Consider the following 25841-nt stretch of genomic DNA (forward strand, 5'->3'; position numbering starts at 1 on the left):
ACCACTCCTTCAGCTATTGAAAATGGCATCTTTTCGGACTTTGAATATCTCCTTTGTGGTCATTCTACAGACCCCCCCTGACAACAAATAAATGAATTTCAGGAATTCAGTTTAAAAACTGTAGCATTCACACATTCATATTTTCACTCAGTCATTCTCTCACTAAGATATTTATTGAACAGTAGTCCTAGTTATTTCGTAGGTGCCATAAGAGATACCAATGGGTCATGGCAGATTCAGCTCAATTTTCAGTGTCTTCTATACTTACATTAGCAATCCTGTTTAGTAAGAGTTGATGACCCAAAGAACTTACACAGTTTTTTTGTTGCAGAAAGTTCACTCATGTTCTTTGCATTCTATAAAGGCCTTCATCCATCCATCTGTCCATCCAAGGGCTATTGAGTGCCTGTTATGTGCCAGATTATGTTCTAGGGCTGGATGTATGTCATTTGAAGATGAAGGGCACATTCAGAGGGACTTCCCTGGTGACCCAGTGGTTAAGATTTGCCTTGCAATGCAGGGAGTGTGGATTCAGTCCCTGGTCTGGGAGCTAAGATCCCCTATGCCTTGTGGGCAAAAAACCAAAATGTAAAACAGAAGCAATATTGTAACAAATTCAATAAAGAGTTAAAGGAAAATAATGGATTCAGTGATGACAGTCACAGTCATCTTAAGGAGCTCACAGCGTGGGGGGAGAAGATAGCTAAGTAAGTGAACGATTACAATCCTTTGTGATAAGTGCTCTGGGAAAGCAAGTACGGGGGAGATGGTGAACCCATCCAGGTGGGGTGATGTCGGGAACGACTTTCAGGGTGGGGGCAATAGCTGAGGTTTTAAGGCAAAATAGGAATTAGGTGAAGAAGGAGGAAAGGGCTTCCTAGGCAGGTGCAGAAGCACTCAGAGTGTTTGTACCTGGGACAATTGGAGTCTAATTAAAGCAATTTTTAAATTTGTTTTTGGCTGCATTGACTGTTCATTTCAGTGCGTAAGCTTGGTTGCTTCACGGCACAAAGTGAAGTGAAAGTCGCTCAGTCGTGACTGACTCTTTCAGACCCGCATGGAGTATTTCCTGCCAGGCTCCTCTGTCCATGGAATTTTCCAGGCAAGAATACTGCTGTAGGTGGCTGTTCCCTTCTCCAGGGGATCTTCCCAGCCCAGGGAGCGAACCCAGGTATCCTGCATCTCAGGCTGATTCTTTACCATCTGGGCCACCAGGGAAGCCCAGGAACACTGGAGTGGTTAGCCTATACCTTCCCCAGTGGATCGTCTCAACCCAAGGATCAGACCAGGGTCTTCTGCATTGCAGGCGGGTTCATTGTCAGCTGCACCACCGGGGAAGCTCTCATGGCACAAGGGATCTTATTATAGTTTCTCGACGATGGATCGAGCCCAGGTCCCCTGCATTAGAAGGCAAAGTCTTAAACCCCTGACCAGAAGGGAAGTCCCAATTGGAGTCTAATTAACATGAGTTGACGGAGTGGCTCAGGGGAAGGCCAGAGCAGAAAGATGTGGCTGGAGTATTGTTATTGTTTCCCACTCAGTTGCTAAGTCATGTCCAACTCGTTTTATGACCCTGTGGTGCATCAAATTACCTTGATGCAATGATAGCTTTCCAGAACATTACCAAACATTACCAACATTACCAAATGGTCACACTACCCAATGGTCATTCATTACCCAGTGGTCACAGAATAGAGAGGCTCTCAGACCAAGTTAAGATGCTCAAATTGCACAGTCTATTAAATCAATTCAAAATATAAGCAAGAAACAGTTCCGGGTTCTGTTAACACTTGGAATGGGGCTCCTGAGGGGTGGAAGGACTCTACGCCTGAATCCTGAGCCAGGCAGGGTTCACACATCCTGCCTCTGTCTGCTGCATTGGCTGTCCTCCAAGAATACAGTCACAGGGACTCTGCGGGTGGAGGCTGCCTGTGGCCAGCACACGCTTGCTCTGTTGGGGAGATTCAGGATGTCAGGGTGTCTGGGAGAGCTACAGCTTACCAGTGACCTGCAGAGAAGCCGTGTGTTTTGCCTGTTTCTAGGCAGAATATGCATGGAACCCTAACAGGTGGCTGATTTAGGGATGACATAACTGTCAACTGGGGCTTCCCTGGTGGCTTAGATGGTAAAGAATCTGCCTGCCATGTAGAGACCTAGGCTCGATCCCTGGGTTGGGATGAGCCCCTGGAGGATGGCATGGCAACCCACTCCAGCATTCTTGCCTGGAGAATCCCATGGACAAAGGAGCCTGGCGGACTACAGTCCATGGGGTCACAAAGAGTTGGTCACGACTCAAGTGACTTAGCCACAACTGAGTGACTTTCACTTTCGCTTTTTAACCGTCAATTGGGAGGTGGCAGATCTTACTATTACTATTGTCTTACTGTTATCTAAGATTTACTTGGTGCATCCTTGATTTTCTGCCTGGGAGCAATACCGTCTTCTGTTTTATTCTTTTTATCAGTGTTTAGCACACATGTTCCTTTTGTCTTGCTTGTTTTTAGCACATCTTAAAAGAGACTGATAAAAAAAAAAAGAGAGACTGATAACATATCTATGAAATTCTGTTTGTTTGTTTTTCTGGTTTTCTATGTACCAGAATTAAATGTTCTTTAACAGTATGGCAAATACATAGGGTACACGGATTATAAAGGTTTATATGCACTAATTGGGAATTTGGACTTTATGCTGTGGACAGCAGGCTAAAACATTTCTTCTTCTTCTTTAAAGCAGAATGAGCAGATTCTTATGTTAAAGATCATAATGCAGGCAGATTGGAGACCGGATCCGGGGGAGGCAAACCTGGAATGGATTGTACCCTGTGTGGGAAGAGAGATGAACCTTGCAGAGTATTGGCAGCAGGGAGGAGAGGTGTGGAGACAGATTTAGGAGCTTTTTTAGGAGCTGATGATGGATTTTTGGGTGGACAGTGGGTCATTTCTGGAGGCGGGGAATATGGCAGGAGGGGCTGGTAGAGGGGCCCCTATTTTAAAGAATGCAGTTTTGCACACTGTTGTAGTCAGCTTGGCTGGAGTGAACAGGTGACCTCAGAATTTCGGTGGCTTCTGACAGCAAATCTTCATTTTCTGCTCATGTCACGCTTGAGGCTGAGCAGGTCTCCAGTTGCTCTGGCACACTGGGTCTGCTCCAGGCTTCTTTCCTGTGTGGGGACCAGGCAGAGAGACCACGGCCGTCTCAGGACGGGCCATTCCCACATGGAGCGGAGGCGTGAGAGAGCTGGCCGAAACCCCATGTCGTAGATTTTGGTTTAAGGTGGCTGCAGACTCCTTCCTCTTAAGGACAGGTAGAATTTTATACCCCTCCCTTGAATCCGGGCTGACTTTAGTGATTTGTCTGCCTCACGGGACATGGTGGAAGAGACATTCTGGGGCCTCCAAGGCTAGATCATAAGAAACCTTACAGCTTCCGCCTGGGTTCTTGGAACCCAGCTCCCATGCTGTGAAGGAAGCTCAAGCTGCCCTGAGGCGAGTTTCCTGTGAAGAACTGAGGCCCTCTGTGGACAGTCCTAGCTGGCAGGCAGTCTCAGCTCACCAGCTGTGTTGGGAACCCCCTTGGATGTGGGTCTTCCAGGCCCAGTGGAACCACCCTGACTGATGCCATGTGGAGCTGAGTCGCGCGGTCCTTGTCAAGCTCTGCCCAGATTGAGATTTGTGAGCACAGTAGATGATTAGTGCAAGCTGCGAAATTTTGGGGCTATTTGTTATGCAGCAGTGGTTAACCGCAACACTTGGGATGTCTGTTAAAACTTCTGTTCCTCCTTGGCTTACCAACACGGGGGGCGGACAGGGGCATAAAGTGAAAAACTGGGGCTGCTAGTACAGCACGCTGTAGACGCTGGGCCTCACAGGCTTATTGGGCTTCTAAATAACACACATCATAGAAAACGGTTATGACAGGTACTTTGCTGGTGGTCCAGTGGTTAAGGCTCTAGCCTTTCACTGCATAGGGTGTAGGTTTGACCCCTGATGAGGGAACTGATATCCTGCATGCTGTGTAGTGTGGTAAAAAAAAAACAAAAAAAAAAACCCCAAAAAAACAACAGTTATAACAACAAGGCTATTTCTGTTATTTTCTGATTAGCTCTCAGTTATTCAGAAAATTAGAACACCTAGACCACCCTTTTCACTGAATGTTCTGGTTGGTTATGGTTTTGCAGATCCATCTTAAGTCTCATCAGGGTCACTTTATCATTTCAACTGTTGCTTCGTAGACTTATCATATGATGTTAACTTGGGTTTCCAATCCCCTTCTTTTAAAAGCACCATACGTCATAGTACCTTGTTAAATAGAGAGTGAAAACGAATTCTGTAGTCCTGCTGTATCCTTTCTGTTCCCAAACCCAAAAGGCACTGAGAATAACTGAAAGTGGGAAATAACCTCTTCCCATGACTGTCATGGTTTCAGATCTTCACATCTTTGTGTATCTAGCCCTTTTTCAATCAGTTCATTACTAGATGTTTAAAAAACCTAACACGTAACTACACTGATTTGGGAGAAGAGAAACGAGAGCCAAAAAATTAGCAGTGTCGAGGCAGTGACGTTGATCTTACCCAGGCTCACTAATGGTGACTTGTATGTATTCAGGTTCTCTTGTGAAACAGAATAAGGTGTGTGTGTGTGTGTGTGTGTGCACATTACACATCCATATATAGGGAGGGAGGGAGACGGAGAAGTAGTGGGGGAAGGGAGAGAAAGACAGACAGAAAGAGGTTTATTTTAAGGAACTGGCTTACGTGAGTGTGGAGTCTGTGCTTATGCATTGACCCCATGGACTGTAGCCCGCCAGGCTCCCCTGTCCGTGGGATTTTTTTCCAGGCAAGAATACTGGAGTGGGTTGCCATTTCCTTCCCCAGGGGATCTTCCTCACCCAGGGATCAAACCCACGTCTCCTGAATTACAGGTGAATTCTTTACTACTGAGCCATTGGGGAAGCCAAGTTATGGAGTCTGGTGAGTCCCAAATCTGCAGGGCAGTCCAGAGGCAGGAAACTCCTAGAGGATAGATGTTGCACCTTGAGTGAAGGCAGTCTAGAGGCAGAATTCCCTCTTTCTCCAGGAACCACAGTCTTTTTCTTGTAGGGCCTTCAACTGATTAGACGAGGCTCACCTGTGTTACAGGAGGATGCTCTACTTTACTCGAAGTGAAATCATTTAAAATGTTGACCACGTCTGAAAAATATCTTCACAGTCACCTCTGAAATGATGTTTGGACAAATATCGAGATACTGTGGCCCAGCCCAGTTGGCACATAAGGTTAACTGTCACCTGACTAGTTGTTAAGGTTCCCATCCACTCATTAGCTGCAGAGCTTTGGCTCAGCACCCGCTGCAGGCAGCCTTGGGAAGGGCAGCTCACTGAAGAGGGTTTAAACCAGCGCCCTTGGGCCCTGGGCCCCCTGCCGTGTGCACATTTGTGTTGAGGTGAGTGGAGCAGAGGCATTACTTTGCCACCAAAGGTCTGTCTAGTCAAACCTATGGTTTTTCCAGTAGTCATGTACGGATGTGAGAGTTGGACTATAAAGCTGAGAGCCGAAGAACTGATGCTTTTGAACTGTGGTGTTGGAGAAGACTCTTGAGAGTCCCTTGGACTGCAAGGAGATCCAGCCAGTCCATCCTAAAGGAGATCAGTGCTAAATATTCATTGGAAGGACTGATGCTGAGGCTGAAACTCCAATACTTTGGCCACCTGTTGGGAAGAACTGACTCATTGAAAAAGACCCTGATGCTGGGAAAGATTGAAGGCAGGAGGAGAAGGGGACGACGACAGAGGATGAGATGGTTGGATGGCATCACCGACTCAATGGATATGAGTTTGAGCAAGCTTCGGGAGTTGGTGATGGACAGGGAGGCCTGGCGTGCTGCAGTCCATGGGGTCGCAAAGAGTTGGACACGACTGAGTGACTGAACTGAGTGGAGCAGACACATCACTGCCTTTGCTGTGATCATCGTAGCCTCAAGTTGCAAGCTTGGGTTTCGGAAGGGCTTTCTGCACGGGCGAGGAAATCCCTTTGTTTTGGGCTGACCGGGGCTTCCTTGGCTTTGATCTTTGGGAGTAAGCCTTTGGCTTGCCTTCCCTTTTCTTTCTCTGCCTCTTTGTCTCCATCTCAAAGTGCAAAAGGAAAGCGGACTGTTTGCATTTAGTGACCGTTTGGCTTTGCTTTGATGGGGCCATGGTGCTGCTGGAGGAGTTTGCACGGTCTGTGGCTCAAGGACCAGGTTCCTAGAAAATGGAAATGCATTTAGGTGAGGAAACAGCTGGCTGGGTTTAGAAACTTGATCCGGCATGAGTGTGTATATTGTTCTCTGGCCATTTCCTGTCCTTCCCCTTGATTTGTTTACCTCCTGTGGCTCTCCTGCGGGGTGTGAGGATTTGATTGTTGGCTCCTTTTACATCAAGTGCCTACTTTGCGTTCCAGCTCCAAGCTGGTGCTTGCTGAAGCAGGCTGCTACATCAACATCTGAACAACTAAATCCTGGGCTGGGTCTCCAGTGGTTGAACATCTCCCATCATTCTCAGCTGACATAGTGCTGAGAACAAAGATGCTTTTAGCTTCCTGCAGTGGGCTTGCGCTGCTTCTTTTCATATTTCCTGTTCACCCTCAGCAGAAAAGTCAGCTGTCAGCGAGGTGGTGGTTTATCTTCTTATTCTCCAGAGCTGACATCCTTCCTGCACTCTCAGAGCTGGAAATCAGCTAGATCTTTGTCTGGATTGTAGACTTCAACTCTGCATCCAGGATCAAAGGTGTTGTATTTGAAATGCAGAATTCTACTGAAGCCTGCGTCGGTCAGGCCCACCCTCCAGGCGAACCCATGCGGAGGTGGCGGAGTCAGTCTAATGTGTGTGCTCAGTTGGTTAGTCGTGTCTGACTCTTTGCAACCTATGGGCTGTAGCCCGCCAGGCTCCTCTGTCCATGAGATTTCCCAGGGAAGAAAACTGGAGTGGGTTGCCATTTCCTTTTCCAGGGGATCTTCCCCACCCAGGGATGGAGCCTGTGACTCCTGCAGTTGTGAGGGAAGAGAATTCTGAGGTTTCTCTTTCTGCAGATATTCTAGACTGAGGAATGTGTTTCAGCCTGTTGATCATAAAGATTTGTGTTTATTATTTTTACCTCTAAGACAATGTTTCTTAGCTTTTAGAATGATTGTTTGCCTAAGGAGAAATGTTAAATTTAATTTGAATTCTCTTTTAAGGAGAAAAGTGAAGTAGTAAGGAATAAAGATTTTGTGGAGTAGGGCTGGACCTTAGAGGACTCCAGACTTTTTTTTTTTTATTGAGATATAATTCACATATCGTGAACTTCATCCTTTTAAAGTGTTTATTTACAGTTTAGTAGCTGTACAGTCATCACTAATTCCGGAACATTTTCATACCCCAAAAGAAACTACCTACCCATCAGCATTCCTCTCTGATTCCCATTAGTCACTCCCCAGCATTCCTGTCTGTGGTAACCACTAATCTACTTGTTAACTCTATAGATCCTTCCATTTTGATTTTTTTATATAAACAGAATCATTCAATATGTGACCTTTTAGTAACTGGCTTCCTAGACTTAGCACAATTTAGGTGGACACTTGGGGTGTTTCCACACTTTGACTGTGATGAATAATGTTGCTATGAACTTTTGTGTACAGGTTTTGTGTGCAGACATATGTTTTTAGTTCTCTTAAGTTTTATTCTCTACGAGTGGAATTTCTGGGTCATTAGGAAACTCTGTATTTGACTTTTCGAGGAGTTGATGAACTCTTTTCTAAGGAGGGCGTACTGTTTCACACTTCTACCAGCAGGGTATGAGGGTTCTGATTTCTCAGCATCCTCAATATTTGTTACTTCCATCTTTTCAATTGTAGCCGTCCTAGTAGAGGATGAAGTACCTCATTGTGGTTTTATAAAAAAAATAATTTTATTTATTTTTGTTTTTTGCCTGTGCTGGATCTTTTTCGCTGTGAGGGCTTTCCTCTAGTTGCAGTGAGTGGGAGGGGGTGGGTACTCATTGTGGCGTTTGGGTTTTCATTGCAGTGGATTCTGTTGTTGCAGGCCACATGCTCTAGAGCTCAGGCTCAATAGTTGTGACATGTGCTTAATTGCTCTGTGGCATGCGGGATCTTCCCGGGTCAGGGATCGAACCTGAGTCTCCTGAATTGGCAGAAAGATTCTTTACCGCTGAGCCATCAGGCAGGCCCCTCATTGTGGTTCGGATTTATGTTTCCCTAGGGGAAACAGTGAAAACAGTGACTGACTTTATTTTTCTGGGCTCCAAAATCACTGCAGATGGTGATTGCAGCCATGAAATTAAAAGATGCTTACTCCTTGGAACCTAGACAGCAACCTAGACAGCATATTGAAAAGCAGAGACATTACTTTGTCAACAAAGGTCCGTCTAGTCAAGGCTATGGTTTTTCCAGTGGTCATGTATGGATGTGAGAGTTGGACTATAAAGAAAGCTGAGTGCTGAAGAATGGATGCTTTTGAACTGTGGTGTTGGAGAAGACTCTTGAGAGTCCCTTGGACTGCAAGGAGATCCAACCAGTCCATCCTAAAGGAAATCAGACCTGAACATTCATTGGAAGGACTGATGTTGAAGCTGAAACTCCAATACTTTGGCCACCTGATGTGAAGAGCTGACTTATTTGAAAAGACCCTGATGCTGGGAAAGGTTGAAGGTGGGAGGAGAAGGGGACGACAGAGGATGAGATGGTTGGATGGCATCATCAACTCAGTGGACATGGGTTTGGGTGAACTCCGGGATTTGGTGATGGACAGGGACACCTGGCGTGCTGCAGTTCATGAGGTCGCAAAGAGTCGGACACGACTGAGCGACGGAACTGACCTGAATGACAAATGATTTTGAGAATCTTTTCAAGTGCTGTTGCCACTTGTATATTTTCTTTGGAGAAATGTGTCTTCAGGTTATTTGCCCATTTTTAAAATTGGATATTTGTCTTTTTATTGTTGAGTTGTGGGAATTCTTTATATATTGTGGATACAGATCTCTTATTGATTGATTACATGATTTGCAAATATTTCCCCCCATTTTGTGAATGGTCCTTTCATAAAGTGTTCATTGAAGCACAAACATTTTGATGAAGTCCAGTTTATCTATTTTTTTCTTTTGTTGCTTGTACTTTTGGTGTCTAACCTGAGAAACCAGTGCCTGATTCAACATCGTGATGATTTACATCTATGTGTTCTTCTAAGAGTTTTGTAGTTTTAGCTCTTATATTAAGGATTTGATTCCTTGTGAGTTAATTTTTATACCTGGTGATACATGGTCTGGGATAGGGGGTCCATCTTCATTCTTTGCATGTGGATGTCCAGTTCTACCAGCACCATTTGTTGAAAAGATTATTCTTTCCCCTTGAGTTGTCTGGCAACTTTGTCCAAAATTAATTGTTTTCAAATATATACATTTATTTCTATATTCTCAGTTCTATTCCACTGATCTATATGTCTGTCTTGATGCCTGTTGGACCCTGACTTTTAAGCCCCAAGTTTCCTGGTTGGGCAAGTATGCTCAGGGCAGAAGTGACTTGTGGGAATTTCCTTTACCTCTGTAGGTTCAGGATTTATCCTGGCATTTGGCCCAGAAGTTCATAATCTCATCAATTCTTCAGTGCTTTTAAGATGATTTTTAAATTTATTTATTTATCCAGCATTAAAAAAAAACAAAAACAAAAACTGTTTTCAGGAAGAGGGGGCAGTATATTCCTGAGAAGATTTTGGGAAGTAGGGAAATTATTCATGGCTTCTTGGAGAAGGGCCACTGTATTCAGTGGGTCTTCCCATGGTCCAGTGTTAAAGAATTCACCTGTCAATGCAGGAGACAGAGGAGATGCAGGTTCGATACCTGAGTCAGGAAGATCCCCTGGAGGAGGAAATGGCAACGCACTCCAGTATTCTTGCCTGGGAAACCCCATGGACAGAGGAGCCTGGTGGGCTACAGGTCGTGGGGTCGCAAAGAGTCAGACAAGACTGAGCACGCACACACCAGGAACCAAATATTCAGTATTGCTTTTAAAGTCAGATTTATAATATCTAGTAATAACAGCTGCCATTAATTGAGCACTTTTTCTGTTTCCTGGTGGTTCAGACCGTAAAGAATCTGCCTGCAATGCAGGAGACCTGGGTTTGATATCTGGGTCGGGAAGATCCCCTGGAGAAGGGAATGGCATCCCACTCTAGTATTCTTGCCTGGAGAATTCCATGGACAGAGGAGCCTGGCGGGCTATATAGTCCATGGGGTCGCAAAGAGTTGGATACGACTGAGCAACTAACAAACACACACGTTCTGTCCCAAGTTTTCAACTGGGGGCATGACAGTCACTTTTAATCTCATTAGCATAATGAACCTATAACACGATGGGTAACCCCCATTATTCCTGTTTTATAAACGAATAAGCAGAGACTTCAGAGGTTCTGAGACTTAACCTAAGGACAGACAGCGACGGTTAGCTGCGTTTAACCAGACCCAGGACTTGGACTCCTTAGCCAGGCTCCCAATCCCAGGGGAACTCCCGTTCTGCGCGTTCCAGTTTCCAGTTCTTCCGTGAACACTGGAGAGCTTCAGGGACTGCGCTTTGTCTCCCTTTCCCGTCTCTCCTTTCCCTTGGCCCCCTTGTGGTGGAAGTGTGCACTGCGCCAGGCAGGCGCGCTCTGGAGAGGCGGTCCCAGCTGCTCTCACTTGCAGCAATTCGTGGGAAGCCTGGGTACACTTCCGGTTCAGACGGAGCGTGGTGCCCAGGAACGTGAGTTTTCACGTGCTCCCGGGGACTGCTGTTGTCTTGAGTCTTGGACCTGACTTTAAGAAAGTCTGTAGTATGATTTGTATGTATGTATCATGATGTAAACATGATCTGTAACATGATCTGTTTACATCATGGATACTGTGGACTTACGGTTTCGTCTAGTTCCTATTACTGAAGAGCGGGTTTTCCCAGTGTCTGGGGAGTGGCCCTTTCCCGTTTAGTCCCTTTAAAAGCAGTATATTAAAAATAATAATAATAGAAAAGTAAAAGCAGTATATGACTTCAATTACTGGTATTATTATTGGCTGCGCTTGAAGGATGTGGAATCCTAGTTGCCCATCCAGGGATCACGCCCACCCCGCATTGGAAGTGCAGAGTCTTAACTACTGAACCACCAGGGAAGTCCAATACTTGAATTACTTTTTTTTAAAATTTCATTTATTTGTTTTTGCCTGCATTGGGCCTTTGTTGCTGTGTGGGCTTTTCTGTAGTTGTGGCAAATGGGGGCTACTCTTAGCTGCAGGGGCTACTCTTTAGCTGCAGCATGTGGTTTTCTCATTGCAGTAGCTTCTCTTGTTGCAGAGCAGAGGCTCTAGGGCCCTTGGACCTCAGTAGTTGTGACGGACCGGCTTAGTTGCTCCCCGGCATGTGGGGTAGTTATGGACCAGGGATTGAACCCGCATGTCCTGCATTGGCAGGTGGATTCTCTACCACTGAGCCACCAGGGAAGCCCTCAATGATCCTTTGAAATGAGAGCGTAGTGTCTAGTGCTCTGTAAGCCCTGTTGTCAGGGAGAGATGAGAATGTTGGAGTCAGGACAACTTTGATGTTAAAATGTAACATCCAGTAACCCTTTGGGTTTGACTGTGGTGGGAGCTGAAGGGAAAAGTAAAGTATCTGGTTATTTTAAAGAAGAAAAATCTCACCCTTTCTTCACCTGCCTTCGCCCACTCTGTCTCAGATTGTGAAGTGGTCTGATTGCTGTTTGCCGTTAGCTTGCCGACCTGGGGATCCTTATCAGTTAATCGCCAGAGCAAGTGTGGATGACTTCAGCAAGCTAGGGGTGGCATTCCTGGAAGATAGACTCCAGATGGCTAATGGACTGATACCCCAGAAGATCGTGTGTAAGTAACTTGGGGAAATATTCATCATAGCAGGATGCTGTAGTTAACAAGCTTAAGGACGGTTGAGCACTCCTGTTTGGTGTGACTTAAGGGCAACACTGGTGGTTTAGTCGCTAAGTCATGGCTGAGTCTGCAACCCCATGGGCTGCAGCCTGCCAAGACTCTTCTGTCCATGGGATTCTCCAGGCAACTATACTGCGGTGGGTTGCCATTTCCTTCTGCAGGGGATCACCCGGACCCAGGGATCGAACCCAAGTCTCCTGCATTAGCAGGTGGATTCCTTCCTGCTGAGCCCCCAGGGAGGCCCTGCGCCTTGTTTGCTAGTATCATTATCGCATAAAAGATTGACACCCATGCAATTGAATCTCTAAGCAGGTGGACAAAAATCGCCTCTCTGAAACTCCACCTGTTCACCAATCAACATGAGGGTCTGAGGTTTTCTGATCTGTATGGGAAAGATGTGGAAATTCCCAGTTTCACTTGGGATTGTCATGGGTACCCGTCTAACTGGAGGGTGGGGGGTGGGGAGCGGTTATGTGGATCCCACGGAGGCTGCGGAGTTGAAGGGTGATGTGAGCTGCTTGGAATGGAGGTTGTGGGCACGGAGAAGGCCCCGAGGTTTTGTGCTGAGATGTGAGACAAGGCAGAGGGCTGATGGGTTGTCTTTTCTCTTCCCTTCAGCTGTCCACTTGCAGGACTCTGCCCTAAAGGAACTTAAGGGTCAGGCCTCAGACCTGCCAGCCCAGCTCCTGCAGCCCGACCCCGAATCTTCTGTTGAGAGAAACCCTGAGCCCGACACTATGGAGAGCAACGGCCGGGAGGACCCCCGCTCTCCGGGTTCCGCATCCACATGGGGGCCAGGTGGGGCCCCTGCGGGGGGCGAGCCGGCTGTGGACGGTGAGAGAGGCGTGGGCTCTGTGGATCACTGTCCCCTCCATCTGTCAAGCTGCCATGAGTGTTTGGAGCTTGAGAACAGCACCATTGAATCTGTCAGGTTTGCCTCTGCCGAGAACATTCCAGATCTCCCATACGACTACAGCGGCGGTTTGGAGGGCCTCGACGATGACGACCTCTGCCCTGGGAGGGACAAGAGGAGGGTCAACGTCACGGGCAAGGCCCCCAACATCCTCCTGTACGTGGGCTCTGACTCCCGGGATAGCCTGGACCGGCTCCATCAGGTCCGATCGGCGCTGGCCGACTGTGTGGACACGGACTGTTACACGCTGTACCACCTGCCGCCGGAAAGCGCTCTCAGGGACCCGTGGGTGGACAACTGTCTGCTGCTGGTCATCGCCACCATGGAGCCTGTCCCCGAGGACCTGTCCCGCAGGTTCACGGCCTATCTTTCTCAGGGAGGGAAGCTGCTGGCCCTGGCGTCGTCCTTCATGCTGCCTGGCTTCCGGGTGACCAGCAAGGCCCCGCTGCGGGACACGGTCCAGACCTTGGTTTTCTGCAAGGCGGACGGGAGCCCGGTGAGGCTCAGCGTCTTGAGCAGCGGCTGTGTTTATGAGGAGGAGCCTGGGGAGCCGCTTGGCCCCGGCAAGCTCCATGGCCACCTGGACAGTGAGGTTGGGGACAGGCTTCTGGTGCAAGTGCCTTTCGGGACTCACGGAGGAGAAGCTGTTCTTTGCCAGGTACGGAGGCCTGCAGCCAGGTCTTTGGGTCTCTTGACGGGACATGCTCCTGAAGGTTCCTGAAGGGATGACAGAGGGTCTGTGGGCTGTGTGGGGAGGGTACTTCTGACCTTGTCTGGGAAATTTTTGCCGCTGGTGAGTTGCAGGTTGAGATGCGGGCTGTCCTGTATCATGTTTCACTGAAAGGCTTGTGATGGAGGAGGGAGTGAAAGTGAAAGTCATTCAGCTGTGTCCTACTCTTTGTGACCCCCATGGACTATACAGTCCATGGAATTCTCCAGGCCAGAATACTGGAGTGGGTAGCCTTTCCCTTCTCCAGGGGATCTTCCCAACCCAGGGATCGAATGCAGGTCTCCTGCATTGCAGGCAGATTCTTTACCAGCTAAGGCTATTTAAAGACTGCTGGTTAACCACAGGTTAGCCAAAGCTTCTTGCTTGTTTTAAACTGTATACTGGTTATGTTGTTGTTCAGTTGCTCAGTCCGACTCTTTGCGACCCCATGGACTGCAGCCACCCCAGGCTTCCCTGTCCTTCACCATCTCCCAGAGTTTGCTCACACTCATGTCCGTTGAGTTGGTGATGCCATCCAGCCATCTCATCCTCTGCCGCCCCCTTCTCCTCTGGTTGGTTATACTCTTTCTAAAATCTGTCAGTTCACTCTCCTGCCTCAAAACACTCTTTAGTTAATAAACTCAAACTGTTATCTAATGTAGGGAATTGAGCTCCGTGGGGTGGTGATTCCCAACAGTAGTGTCTATCACGTTAAAATGTTGTAGTTGGTGTCAGGGATGTGCCTGAACACTCACCAACTGCTGGGATACTGTGTTGAAAACAATTCAAACAATTCCTTAGTTCCTTTATGATTTGTCACTCTTAAAATCTAAGTGCTGAGCACAAGTTCAAATAAGTGAAGTGATCTTGAAGTGATTTCTGGCAAATTATTACATATGTGGTGGCACTAGTGATAAAGAACCTGCTTGCCAATGCAGGAGACGTAAGAGACCCAGGTTTGATCTCCAGGGGGAGATCCCCCTGGAGAAGGAAATGGCAACCCACTCCAGTATTCTTGCTTGGGAAATCCCATGGACAGAGGAGGCTGGTGGGCTACAGTCCATGGGGTTGCAAAGAGTCGGACTGAAGGGACTTAACACACACACACACACACACAAATAAATAAGAAAAAAATGGAGACAGATAAAAGGAAAATGCTACTTCCCTTCCATCCTTAGGGGATGTCTTTGGCTCCAGAGCTATATTTTCCCCCCATGTTCCCCTTTTAGCTTTCTGTTTGTTTGTTTAAGCAAATGGTAGCAGGATAGACTGCTTCAGAATTCCTGATCATTTACTGCAGATCTTTTATTTATTTATTTTTTTTACTGCAGATCTTTTAATACCTTTGGACGAAAGTTTTTGTTTAGATGAACTCTCATCCTTAAGGATTTGTGATCTAATGAGAAAACTAAATAGATGTGGCTCTTTTGCCCAGAATGGTTCCCAGGATGAGTGTAACAGATTTTGTTTTATTATATGGGTCTTTTTATTGAGTTAGAGAATTGTTTGCTTTCTTTTTTGGTGTGACTTCTTTTCATTTCTTATGCTGTGTCTCTCTCCAGCCCTCCTAGAAATTAAGTCTCTTGGGTTTTCTGATCAAACTTTCTTCAAGGGGACAGATACTTGTTTCTTTACTATTCTAAAGTTCACTCACTTGTTCTTAAGGTAATACTTCTTGAATTATATGTAGATGTATATAATGAAGATTATAGATGCATATAATGAAGAAATCTGACCATCAGGCCAGATAAACATATACAACCCAAGCTGATTTCATGTGGGCTGCAAATCCCATGAGTTCGTTTTTGGAGGCCTAATAAATGCTCCTCTTTTTTTTTTCTCTGCAAATATGGTAACTATAGTAACTCTGCCTTCTCAGAAAATCTACTTAAAAACCTGACTTCCTAGAGCTGTATTTCAGCTTTGAGTAGTGAATTTTACCACCCCGGTGCACAGACTTGTACTAGAAAATTGATTCGGCACTGTGGCGATCTGTTGCTCTGAATTACATAGCAAATCTGCCTGCCGCACCATTTAAATTGACCCCATCACTGTCATAAAATTTGATACTGCATGCATTGCCCTAGGAAAAAAAAGGCAATATGATGCAGCTTCAAAAATGAGATTCAGAGGATTAGAATGTCATTTTTGATTTTAAATGACTTCCACTCTCTGTGTGCTAAAGTCACTGTTTTCTCCTCAGGCCTGTGTCACTGCCATATCGCCGAGGTCAACCAGTAAATATGAGCACAGGCTGGTTAGTTTCCTCTTTCCCTGTTCCATTTCATAGTCTTCATCTTTGTAGTAAATGGAGCATTGATGTAACCCAGTAAGAGGAGGGCTTCACGGGCAAACCACAGCTGCACAGTAGGTGGTGGTCTTACGGCCAGGGAACCAGTTAATGCCTTGGACATTCATAGTCACACAGAAAAAGGAAATCTTGGTGTACCGCTCTACTGACCAGACATGCAGGAACAATTTTTAAGGTTGTGGATTAAGGCAGACACTTGATTATCAAATGAACCAGGACGTTGGCATGAAGTTGTCCAAGTAGAGCTTATGAAATGGATTTGAAGTATTCTGTGTCCTTATTGAGCTCAGCACATGGCCGAGGCGGTTGTGCTTCCATAGCAGAGTTTCTCGACCATTGCTGACGTTTTGGATGGGTCCCCTCTCTGGTGGGGTCGTTAGCAGCACCACCTCCTTGGTGTTTGTGACCGAGGACATTGTTAGTTTTGGCTCTTTGTTGTTGTTTAGTCACTTAGTCATGTCTGACTCTTTGCGACTCCATGGACTGCAGCATGCCAGGCTTCCCTGTCCTTCACTGTCTCTCGGAGTTTGCTCAGTCATGTCCATTGAGTCGGTGATGCCATCCAACCATCTCATCCTCTGTCGTCCCCTTCTCCTCCCGCCTTCAATCTTTCCCAGCATCAGGGTCTTTTCCAGTGAGTCAGCTCTTTGCATCAGGTGGCCAAAGTGTTGGAGTTTCAGCTTCAGCATGGTTCAACTCTGACATCCATACATGACCACTGGAAAAACAACAGCTCTGACTAAAGCTTTGGGTCTGGTCTAAATGCCTTAATTTTAGACAAAACCAAGTTACTGAAATGGGCCCATTGCTATGGTAACATCATTACAGCCGGAGGGTGAGACATTGATCTCAAACCGCAGAGGACCATGAGGGTGAGTGTGGCTAGCACGCACCCCAGTGGCCTTTTTGTGGAGCGAGGTGCAGAGGCAGATGTGGCCTCTCTTCTTGTCTCCGCTGTGTGTGTGTGTGTGTTAGTAAGTCGTGTTTGACTCTTTGTGACCTCATGGACTGCAGCCTTCCAGGCTCCTCTGTCCATGGGCTTTCTCCAGGCAAGAATATTGCCATTCCCTTCTCCAGGGGAATCTTCCTGACCCCAGGGATCGAACCCAGGTCTTCCACACTGTGGGCAGATTCTTTACCCTCTGAGCCACCAGGGAAGACCCTTCTCTGTTGTAGAAACACCTCATCTTGAAACTGGCAACGGCCCTCAGCATACAGTGTTCGTTGTTTCCTTCACCTCCTGCAATCCTGAGGACCGCTCCTAGGGGGAGCGCTCTTCCTCCTTCTCCTCCTCCCCCACCTGTGACAGAGACTTCAGTAACACTCACCCTGGGGTACTTGCTTCGTGCAGGGGGCACATGTACCATTAACACTCGCCCCTCCCCTCCCTGCCCCGGCCCCAGGTGAGGACAGAGCTTGCTCATTTGATTTCTGCCGCCTGCAAGAGGTAATCTCTGGATAGTCACATGATCACCTGGATGAAATGTGACCCATCGCCATGCTGACCGTCCGTCCCGGCACTGGCCTTGTCCCCGGGAGAGGAGAGGCACACCCTTGGGTAACAACATAGAGGACACGCAGTGGGATTCAGATACCTTAAAGGATGTCAGTCTTCTGCCTTCTCCCTCCTCCAGGGCGGTTTAAGGCAGGGATCCCCAGCCCCCAGGATGTAATGCTTGATGATCTGAAGTGGAGCTGATGGAATCATAATATAATACATGTAATGTGCTTGAATCACCCTGGACCTCCTCCTACTCCCCCCAACCCCGTGGAAAAATTGTCTTCCATGAGGATGATCCCTGCGGCCAAAAAAGGTTGGGGCCCGCTGATAGTGGGCACCAGGCTCAGTCAGCCCTCAGCTGACCTGATGTGGGAGCTGGACAGCTCTGCGAGCCTTTTTAGATGGGCTTCAACTTTCCACAAGCGCGTTGTTTTGGTCAGGGTATTTGGGCAGTATTTTTGTTCTGGTTAAGGCTTGAGTGGGGATCGAGAGATTTTAAGTTGCCTGAAGGCTGGCCCTAGGCTTTTTATCATGTTCTTATAACATCAGGCCGGGAGTTCTGCTGGCAACAGAAAGCTACAGCTGTCCCTGGCAAAAGCAAGAGTGCTGCAGTGAACATTGGGGTACACATGTCTCTTTCAATTCTGGTTTCGTCGGTGCCAACATGTTTTTTTTAAATCGAAGGATAATTGCTTTACAATACCGTGTTGGTTTCACATCACTGTGAATCAGCCATAGGTACACGTATGTTCCCTCCCTCTTGAACCCCCCTCTCACCTCCCACCCTATCACCAACACTCTTCAAGAGGTGAATGAGGCCACTCTCATCCCCGGTAGTTAGGACCAGCAGGTAGAACAGGAGCTTCGAGCATGACTCACCAGGCCCTCCTAAGTTCAGCAGCAACTATACTTGGGTTCTTAGCACATCCATTTTCCTAGACTCTTCGTCCTATAACCATGTTAAGTGACTTGTCTGAGGTCCTGTGACTAGTGATAAAATTTGGGACCTGGAAAATGACTGTCCATGGTCATTTAGTGCAGATCCTTTTAGCCTTCACAGCCACAACTTTTTTTTTCTCCCGTCAGTAAGAACTTACTAGGTTAAATATCTTTAAGGCAAAATTTGATAGTTCTTTTTAAAAAATTTACTTATTTTTAATTGAAGGATAATTCCCTTACAATATTGTGTTGGTTTCTGCCATATAGCAACATAAATCAGCCACAGGTATACATGTGTCCCCTCCCTCTTGAACCTCCCTCCTCCCTCCCACCCCATCCCACCCCATCCCACCCCTCTAGGTTGTCACAGAGCCCCAGTTTGGGCTCCTTGAGTCATACGGCAAATTCCCACCGGCTCTCTATTTTACATATGGTGAAGTGAAGTGAAGTGAAGTGGTCGTTGCTCAGTCGTGTCTGAGTCTTTGCCACCCCATGGACTGTAGCCTGTCAGGCTCCTCTGTCCATGGGATTTCCCAGGCAAGAATACTGGAAGGGGTTGCCATTTCCTTCTCCAGGGGATCTTCCCAACCCAGGCATTGAACCCGGGTCTCCCGCATTGCAGTCAGATTCTTTACTATCTGAGCCACCAGGGAAGCCAGATGGTAGTGTATATTTCTCTCTCCATTCGTCCACAGCCATGATTTTAATGGGCTCCCTTGAATCTTTTCACTGCTTGTTCTTTTCCAAATGGCCAGGTTCCAGGTTTATATAGTATTGATAATGAGAAGAATGCATGTTCCAGTTTTCAGAAAAGCTAGTGAAGACACTGCTTTTGCTTATGTCCCTCAGCGCCTCTGATTTATGAAGTGGTGTCTTTTCCCTCTCAGGTGCACTTGGAACTACCTCCCAGCTCTCCGGTAGTGCAAACGCAAGAGGATTTTAACCTGCTCAAATCAAGCAACTTTAAAAGATACGAAGTCCTGACGGAGATCCTGACGACGCTGGGTCTAAGCTGCGACGCAAAGCCAGCTCCTGCCTTAACGCCTCTTTACCTGCTGTCGGCGACGGAGGTGAGTGTGTGATGTGGAGGGACCCCCTCAGATGCCCTTCTTCAGAATGGTGACCCTTCCCCCAGTTGTTGTGTGGCAGGGGGTTTCAATTTTGATTTCTGTTTTTTTTTTTTTTTAAATATTTATTCATTTATTTTTGGCTTTGCTAGGTCTTTGGTTGCAGTGTGTGGGCTTCTTATCGCGGGGGCTTCTCTTGCTGCAGCACAAGGGCCTCATAGTTGCCCCACAGCATGTGGGATCATCCCAGACCAGGGATCGAACCCGTGTCCCCTGTGCTGGCAGGCAGGTTCTTCACCACCGGACCACCAAGGACGTCCTGGATTTCTGTTTTGATTTTCCTGTTTCTCTTTTGACTTCGGGTTTGGAAATCACAGTAAAATTGTCCAAGTGTAACTGATTTTTTTTTTTTTTTTTTGGTGTTTCTATAAAAAATAGGGAGACAACACTGGAGTTTAGAGGGTGTTAAGTCTCTTAAGTTATCACCCTTTCCACTCGAGGCAGGGAAAGGGCACTGTTTTATGTGTCAGGAGTGTCTTTGGAAAGCACACCGTATTCAGTTGGGATTAAAAGCCTTTGTTTGGATTTGGGCCTTTCTCGGAATTTTTGGATGGGAAAACCACAACTTTTGTGCTGATGTCTGCCCTCTTGTGGCAAAGGAGGGCTCTGGGTTTCAGTTTATGTCTTTTAGTTTTGTCTAAAAGGAAAATGCCACGGAGTTGGGAATGTATTCAGAATTTTTCTTGGCCTTTTGTCTTCGTTTATGCCTGAGGTTGTTACCAGGTTGGGCTGGTTGCCAGGTTCTTCGGGTACGTCTTTTCGATAATCTCTTGGCTTTGTGAAGCTGTTAAATTTCTTATTACTTGGGGCGTATTATTTTGTGGGTCTGTCTCTTCCTCAGTAGGTAAACTTGTGAGTTTAGTGACATAACTGTGTAGTTTCAGCAAATACCTGATAGTCCAGGTTATTCTAAACTTACCTGCTTTCCCTTGAAAACAGCAAATTATACCCTCTACACCAACATTTCTAAAGGGAGGAGAATTCTCTGTTTTCTCTTGGGTGTTTTTTGTTTGTTTGTTGTCTTGTTTAAGCCACGGGTGCAGCCTGTGGGATCTTAGTTCCATGACCAAGGATTTAAACTCAGGCCCTCGGCAGTGGAAGCTGGGAGTCCTAACTGCTGGAAATTCCCTGAGGAATTCTCATTTGGGTTGTCCTCTGTCCCCTGGCCAACCTACTTTTCGGCAGAGACTGGAGCTGTGAGTTTTCTGGGTGGGAATGTCCGCTGGAGGAGACAGAAAATCTGACAACGTTTAGGATTTGGATACCTTGCAGGAGTATTTGAGGACTGCATGAAGCCATACCTGTGACAGTTTTGTGTAAATTTATTATTTAAACTTTAGCGCAATTATTATTGTTACTGTTATATTATTATTGTTGTTGTTGGGAGACTGAATGAGTTAAGAGTGTATAATGTGCCTAATAAGTTCCTGGTGCCTAGGATAAAAGGACTAAGTGATGTTTTTAATAAAAAAAAAATTGTAACTGTAGCAATGGATGAATTTTTTTTAAATCTAAGAAACATTCATTGCATTTTCTTACTTTTTTTTCTTCTATTTTTGGCTGCGCTGCACGGCATGGAGGATCTTAGTTCCCTGACCAAGGACCGAACCTGCACTTCCTTTAGTGGAAGTTTGGAGTCGTAACCCCTGGATATCCAGGGAATTTGCCCCCCGCCCCCCCCCCCAAATTAAAACTATGGTTAATTTTTTTTTTTTCTGCTTAAGAAACATTCATTGCATTTTCATTACACAGATTTTAGGCAGTCAGCCATCTTCTTAATGGGTGCTCTTGGGGATTAATGTTAGGACTTTTGTTTGCACTTTCATCTCAGACCTCAAAGCTCCACATCGTTTATCTCTGTTTTATGTGTTAAGTTAAGAGAAGGCAAAGCATCAGCTCCATCTTGTGACTTTAAGTGTCGAAATAAAGCCAGTCCTCTGAGCTTCAACTATTATAGATACAACTATAGAGAGCTATGACAAACCTAGACAGCATGTTAAAAAGCAGAGACATCACTCTGCTGACAAAGGTCCATCTAGTCAAAGCTATGGTTTTTCCAGTAGTCATGTATGGATGTCAGAGTTGGACCATAAAGAAGGCTGAGTGCCAAAAAATTGATGCTTTTGAATTGTGGTGCTGGAGAAGACTCTTGAGAGTCCCTTGGACTGCAAGGAGATCAAACCAGTCCATCCGAAAGGAAATCAGTCCTGAATATTCATTGGAAGGAATGATGCTGATGCTGAAACTGAAGCTCCAGTGCTTTGAGCCAGCTCATTGGAAAAGACCCTGATGCTGGGAAAGATTGAGGGCGGGAGAAGAAGGGGACGACAGAGGATGAGATGGTTGGATGGCATCACCGACTTGACTGACATCAATTTGGGCAAACTCTGGGAGACAGTGAAGGACAGGGAAGCCTGGGATGCTGCAGTCTAGGGGGTCACAGTGAGTTGGACACGACTGAGCGACAGAACAACAGGAAAGCCCCCACGCTGGAGGGATGGTGCGGAGCTTTGGGGTGAGGGTTTCTCGTCCTCTGGAGTGTGGCTGTCACCCTGCTAGACCTCTCTCTCTCCTTTCCTGAGTGTGGAGGGCTGAGGCTGGACTCACGAGGGGTGCCTGCCTGCTCCAAGGTCAGGGAGGGAGGCCGACCCAGGCTGGCCCTGTCAGTGCGCTCTGACCTTTCCCGTGAGTTCTGACCGTGCCATCTTGGGGCTTGAGCCTCTTGACTCTTGGACGTAGCAGTGGAAAGAGTCACCTGCTCTTGTCTTAATCCCCTGTGAGCTGAGGTTTGGAAGTCTAGCTTTTCCCATGTCTTCTTTAGGATGAGCACAACCTTAGGTTTTGCATATTTGTCTGTGTATGAGCTGAAGCTCCAATACTCTGGCCACCTGATGCGAAGAGCTGACTCATTTGAAAAGACCCTGATGCGGGGAAAGATTGAGGGTGGGAGGAGAAGGGGACGACAGAGGATGAGATGGTTGGATGGTATCAACGGACATGAGTTTGAGTAAACTCTGGGAGTTGGTGATGGACAGGGAGGCCTGGCGTGCTGCAGTCCATGGGGTCACAAAGAGTTGGACACGACTGAGCGACTGAACTGAACTGAACTTGTATATTACAGTACACAGAAGATGCTTTATATTTTTGTTCTCCTGGTTCTTTTAACTGCCTGGGGGTGGGAGTTCCATTTTCTCCTATTGATTGATAACTCCCACTGACCACAGGGAAGCCTTCGGTGTGGCAGTTTGTGGGGTTCACAAAGAGTCGGATACAACTTAGCAACTGAACAATAACAACAATTCAACAAACCATGGGAATGCAAAGGTTTAACAATGTGAAAACAAATGTAAAAGTGAAAGTGTTAATTGCTTAGTTGTATCCAACTCTTTGTGACCCCCATGGACTACTGTAGCCTGCCAGGCTCCTCTGTCCACGAAATTCTCCAGGCAAGAATACTGGAGTGGGTAGCCATTCCCTCTTCCAGGGGATCTTCCTGACCTAGGGATCAAACCTGAGTCTCCTGTATTGCAGGCAGATTCTTTACCCTCTGAGCCACCAGAGAAGCAAATATTTGATCTGTATACACACACACAAACATTCCGCACAGACCCCATGCCGACCTTTACTATATAATACCTTTGGGAAAGAGTGATTCTGAGAAAAGTTCATTTCTCATATTGAGTCTTCCACTTGGTCTGATGGGTCTTGGATGTCTATCCTGTGGACTACTTTCCCCTCCTGCATTCTTCGCTCTGAATTCTGCTTTCCTTTAGGAGTGCAAGGGATTGAGTACATGAGTGACTATTGTGTGTGTGTGTATATATGTGTGTGTGTGTATATATATATATATATATATACACACACACACACAAGTCTCCTCATTTCTTAGTGGTTATTAATTCCTCTTAGAAGACCTTGAATTTGCTATAGAAAGAAATTCAAGAATTCAGGGTTTTAGCATATGTTTTCCTGCAATACAAGTTCTCTGAAGGATTATTGTGCAAATGAATGTGAAGGTGGCTACTCGTTGATCTGCTGATGGTCCTTCTGGGCGAGTCCCCCAGCTCCTCTTCTGATGCTGAACTGGAGACATCTTGAAACACCTTGGAGTCATTGTACTGGTGTTCTGTGTTAAAGATACGGATGGCAGACTGGGAACAGAATTGGGCTGTACTTTCTATTTGGTTTTCCTTTGTTAGCTTTCTTAATAGATCTCATTGCTCTGCATGGAAATAAGTTACAAGGGGAGGATCCTGGTATCCATCATCTGTTACACATGACTCATCCTTAGGGTTCTCACCTGCCTTTGGGGTTAGATGCCAGTAGACTCTCTGCTTCCTGCTTCCTGTAAAATACTCAGTGCTGTTGGGAATCTGAGATCTCTGACCACACGGTGTCGCTGCTGAGCCAGGCTTCCTGGTAAGCAGGAAGAGATTTGATTTTTTTTTTCCCCCTTCTTTCTCTACATCAGTTTTGCATAGTGTAATTTAGTCGTTTCGGTGGTACTTTTCTTTTGGACCCATAGAAATTATTTCAGAGTCACAGTTAATAATATTCGCCTTTCACTGAACATTTACTGTGTACTAGGTGGGACCGTAGGATGGACTATGAAAGAACAAAATAAACACACTGGCTATCTAAATAGTTTTACTGCATACCAGCTGTGTTTATACAGTTTGGTGCCTGGACACTCACTCTTTATAGCAAATAGCACAGAAGATTTATGAGGTACCTATGTGTTTCCATATTGCACTGATATAAATGGAAAAAAATAACACATGATCCAAGTAGGAAAAAACACTCACCCAAGGTACAGCCGACCCTTGGCATTTGCTGGAAGTGTGTTTCTGAGACCTTCGTTGACACCCAGACACCATAGTAGCATGTGATTTCCGCTATAAAATCTGGTCACGTATGATTTCATGGGTGTCACCATGCATGACACCACGCGGAGGCGAGGTTTGGCGGAGGTGCAGACTCTGGGTGGCCCAGCTGAACTTCTCTGACCGAGGTCTTCCCACTTAACCAAGTCCGCCAGGGGCAGGATTGAAATTCAGTTCTCCGCAGAATTATGACGTGACATATTGTATGGCACCTATACACCACATGCATACGTCCACAGAAAAAAAGACTGGAAGTATATATGGAGGGTATATTTCTGGGTTTGGGACTTAATGGCGATTTTGTTAAATGTTAAAAAAAACTTTTTATTTTCCACACATTCTATTCAGTTCAGTTCAGTTCAATCGCTCAGTCGTGTCCGACTCTTTGCGACCCCATGGACTGCAACACGCCAGATTTCCCTGTCCATCACCAAATCCCGGAGTTTACCCAAACTCGTGTCCATTGAGTTGGTGATGCCATCCAACCATCTCATCCTCTGTCATCACCTTCTCCTCCTGTCTTCATCTTTCCCATCATCAGGGTCTTTTCAAATGAGTCAGCTCTTTGCATCAAGTGGCCAAAGTATTGGAGTTTCAGCTTCAACATCAGTCCTTCCAATGAACACTCAGGACTGATCTCCTTTAGGATGGACTGGTTGGATCTCCTTGTAGTCCAAGGGACTCTCAAGAGTCTTCTCCAACACCACAGTTCAAAGCATCAATTCTTCAGCGCTCAGCTTTCTTTATGGTCCAACTCTCACATCCATACATGACCACTGGAAAAACCATAGCCTTGATGAGACGGGCCTTTGTTGGCAAAATAATGTCTCTGCTTTTTAATAAGCTGTCTAGGCTGGTCACAACTTTCCTTCCAAGGAGTAAGCGTCTTTTAATTTCATAGCTGCAGTCACCATCTGCAGTGATTTTGGAGCCCCCAAAAATAAAGTCAGCCACTGTTTCCACTATTTCCCCATCTATTTGCCATGAAGTGATGGGACCAGATGTCATGATCTTAGTTTTCTGAATGTTGAGCTTTAAGCCAACTTTTTCACTCTCCTCTTTCTCTTTCATCAAGAGGCTCTTTAGTTCTTCTATACTTTCTGCAATACGGGTGGTGTCATCTGCATATCTGAGGTTATTGATATTTCTCCTGGCAATCTTGATTCCAGCTTGTGCTTCATCCAGCCCAGCGTTTCTCATGATATGCTCTGCATATAAGTTAAATAAGCAGGGTGACAATATACAGCCTTGACGTACTCCTTTTCCTATTTGGAACCAGTCTGTTGTTCCCTGTCCAGTTCTGACTGTTGCTTCCTGATCTGCGTACAGATTTCTCAAGAGGCAGGTCAGGTGGTCTGGGATTCTATTACGGACATGTATTATTTTTATAATGAGCAAAACCAGTTATTAAAAATAAAAAAAAATTACTGTATGTCACTGGACTTTGAAGGCATCCCATAAGAGATCAAAACTTGAATGTTAAAAGGCAAGGACTCAGGGCTTCCCTGG

General features: G+C 46.2%; 1 protein-coding gene across 2 annotated transcripts in view; it reads left to right on the forward strand.

Annotated features, from left to right (window-relative positions):
* Positions 1 to 25841, forward strand: part of HLCS (holocarboxylase synthetase) — a 190708-nt gene that overhangs the window by 8617 nt on the left and 156250 nt on the right. For both annotated transcript variants that reach the window (XM_061167342.1, XM_061167343.1), the window contains exons 3-5: positions 11724 to 11886; positions 12568 to 13520; positions 19210 to 19392. In XM_061167342.1, coding sequence (XP_061023325.1) covers positions 11724 to 11886; positions 12568 to 13520; positions 19210 to 19392 — 1299 coding nt within the window. The remainder of the gene's footprint in view (positions 1 to 11723; positions 11887 to 12567; positions 13521 to 19209; positions 19393 to 25841) is intronic.

Source organism: Dama dama, chromosome 19, assembly GCF_033118175.1.
Source record: "Dama dama isolate Ldn47 chromosome 19, ASM3311817v1, whole genome shotgun sequence".
In the NCBI taxonomy this organism is placed as follows: domain Eukaryota; kingdom Metazoa; phylum Chordata; class Mammalia; order Artiodactyla; family Cervidae; genus Dama; species Dama dama.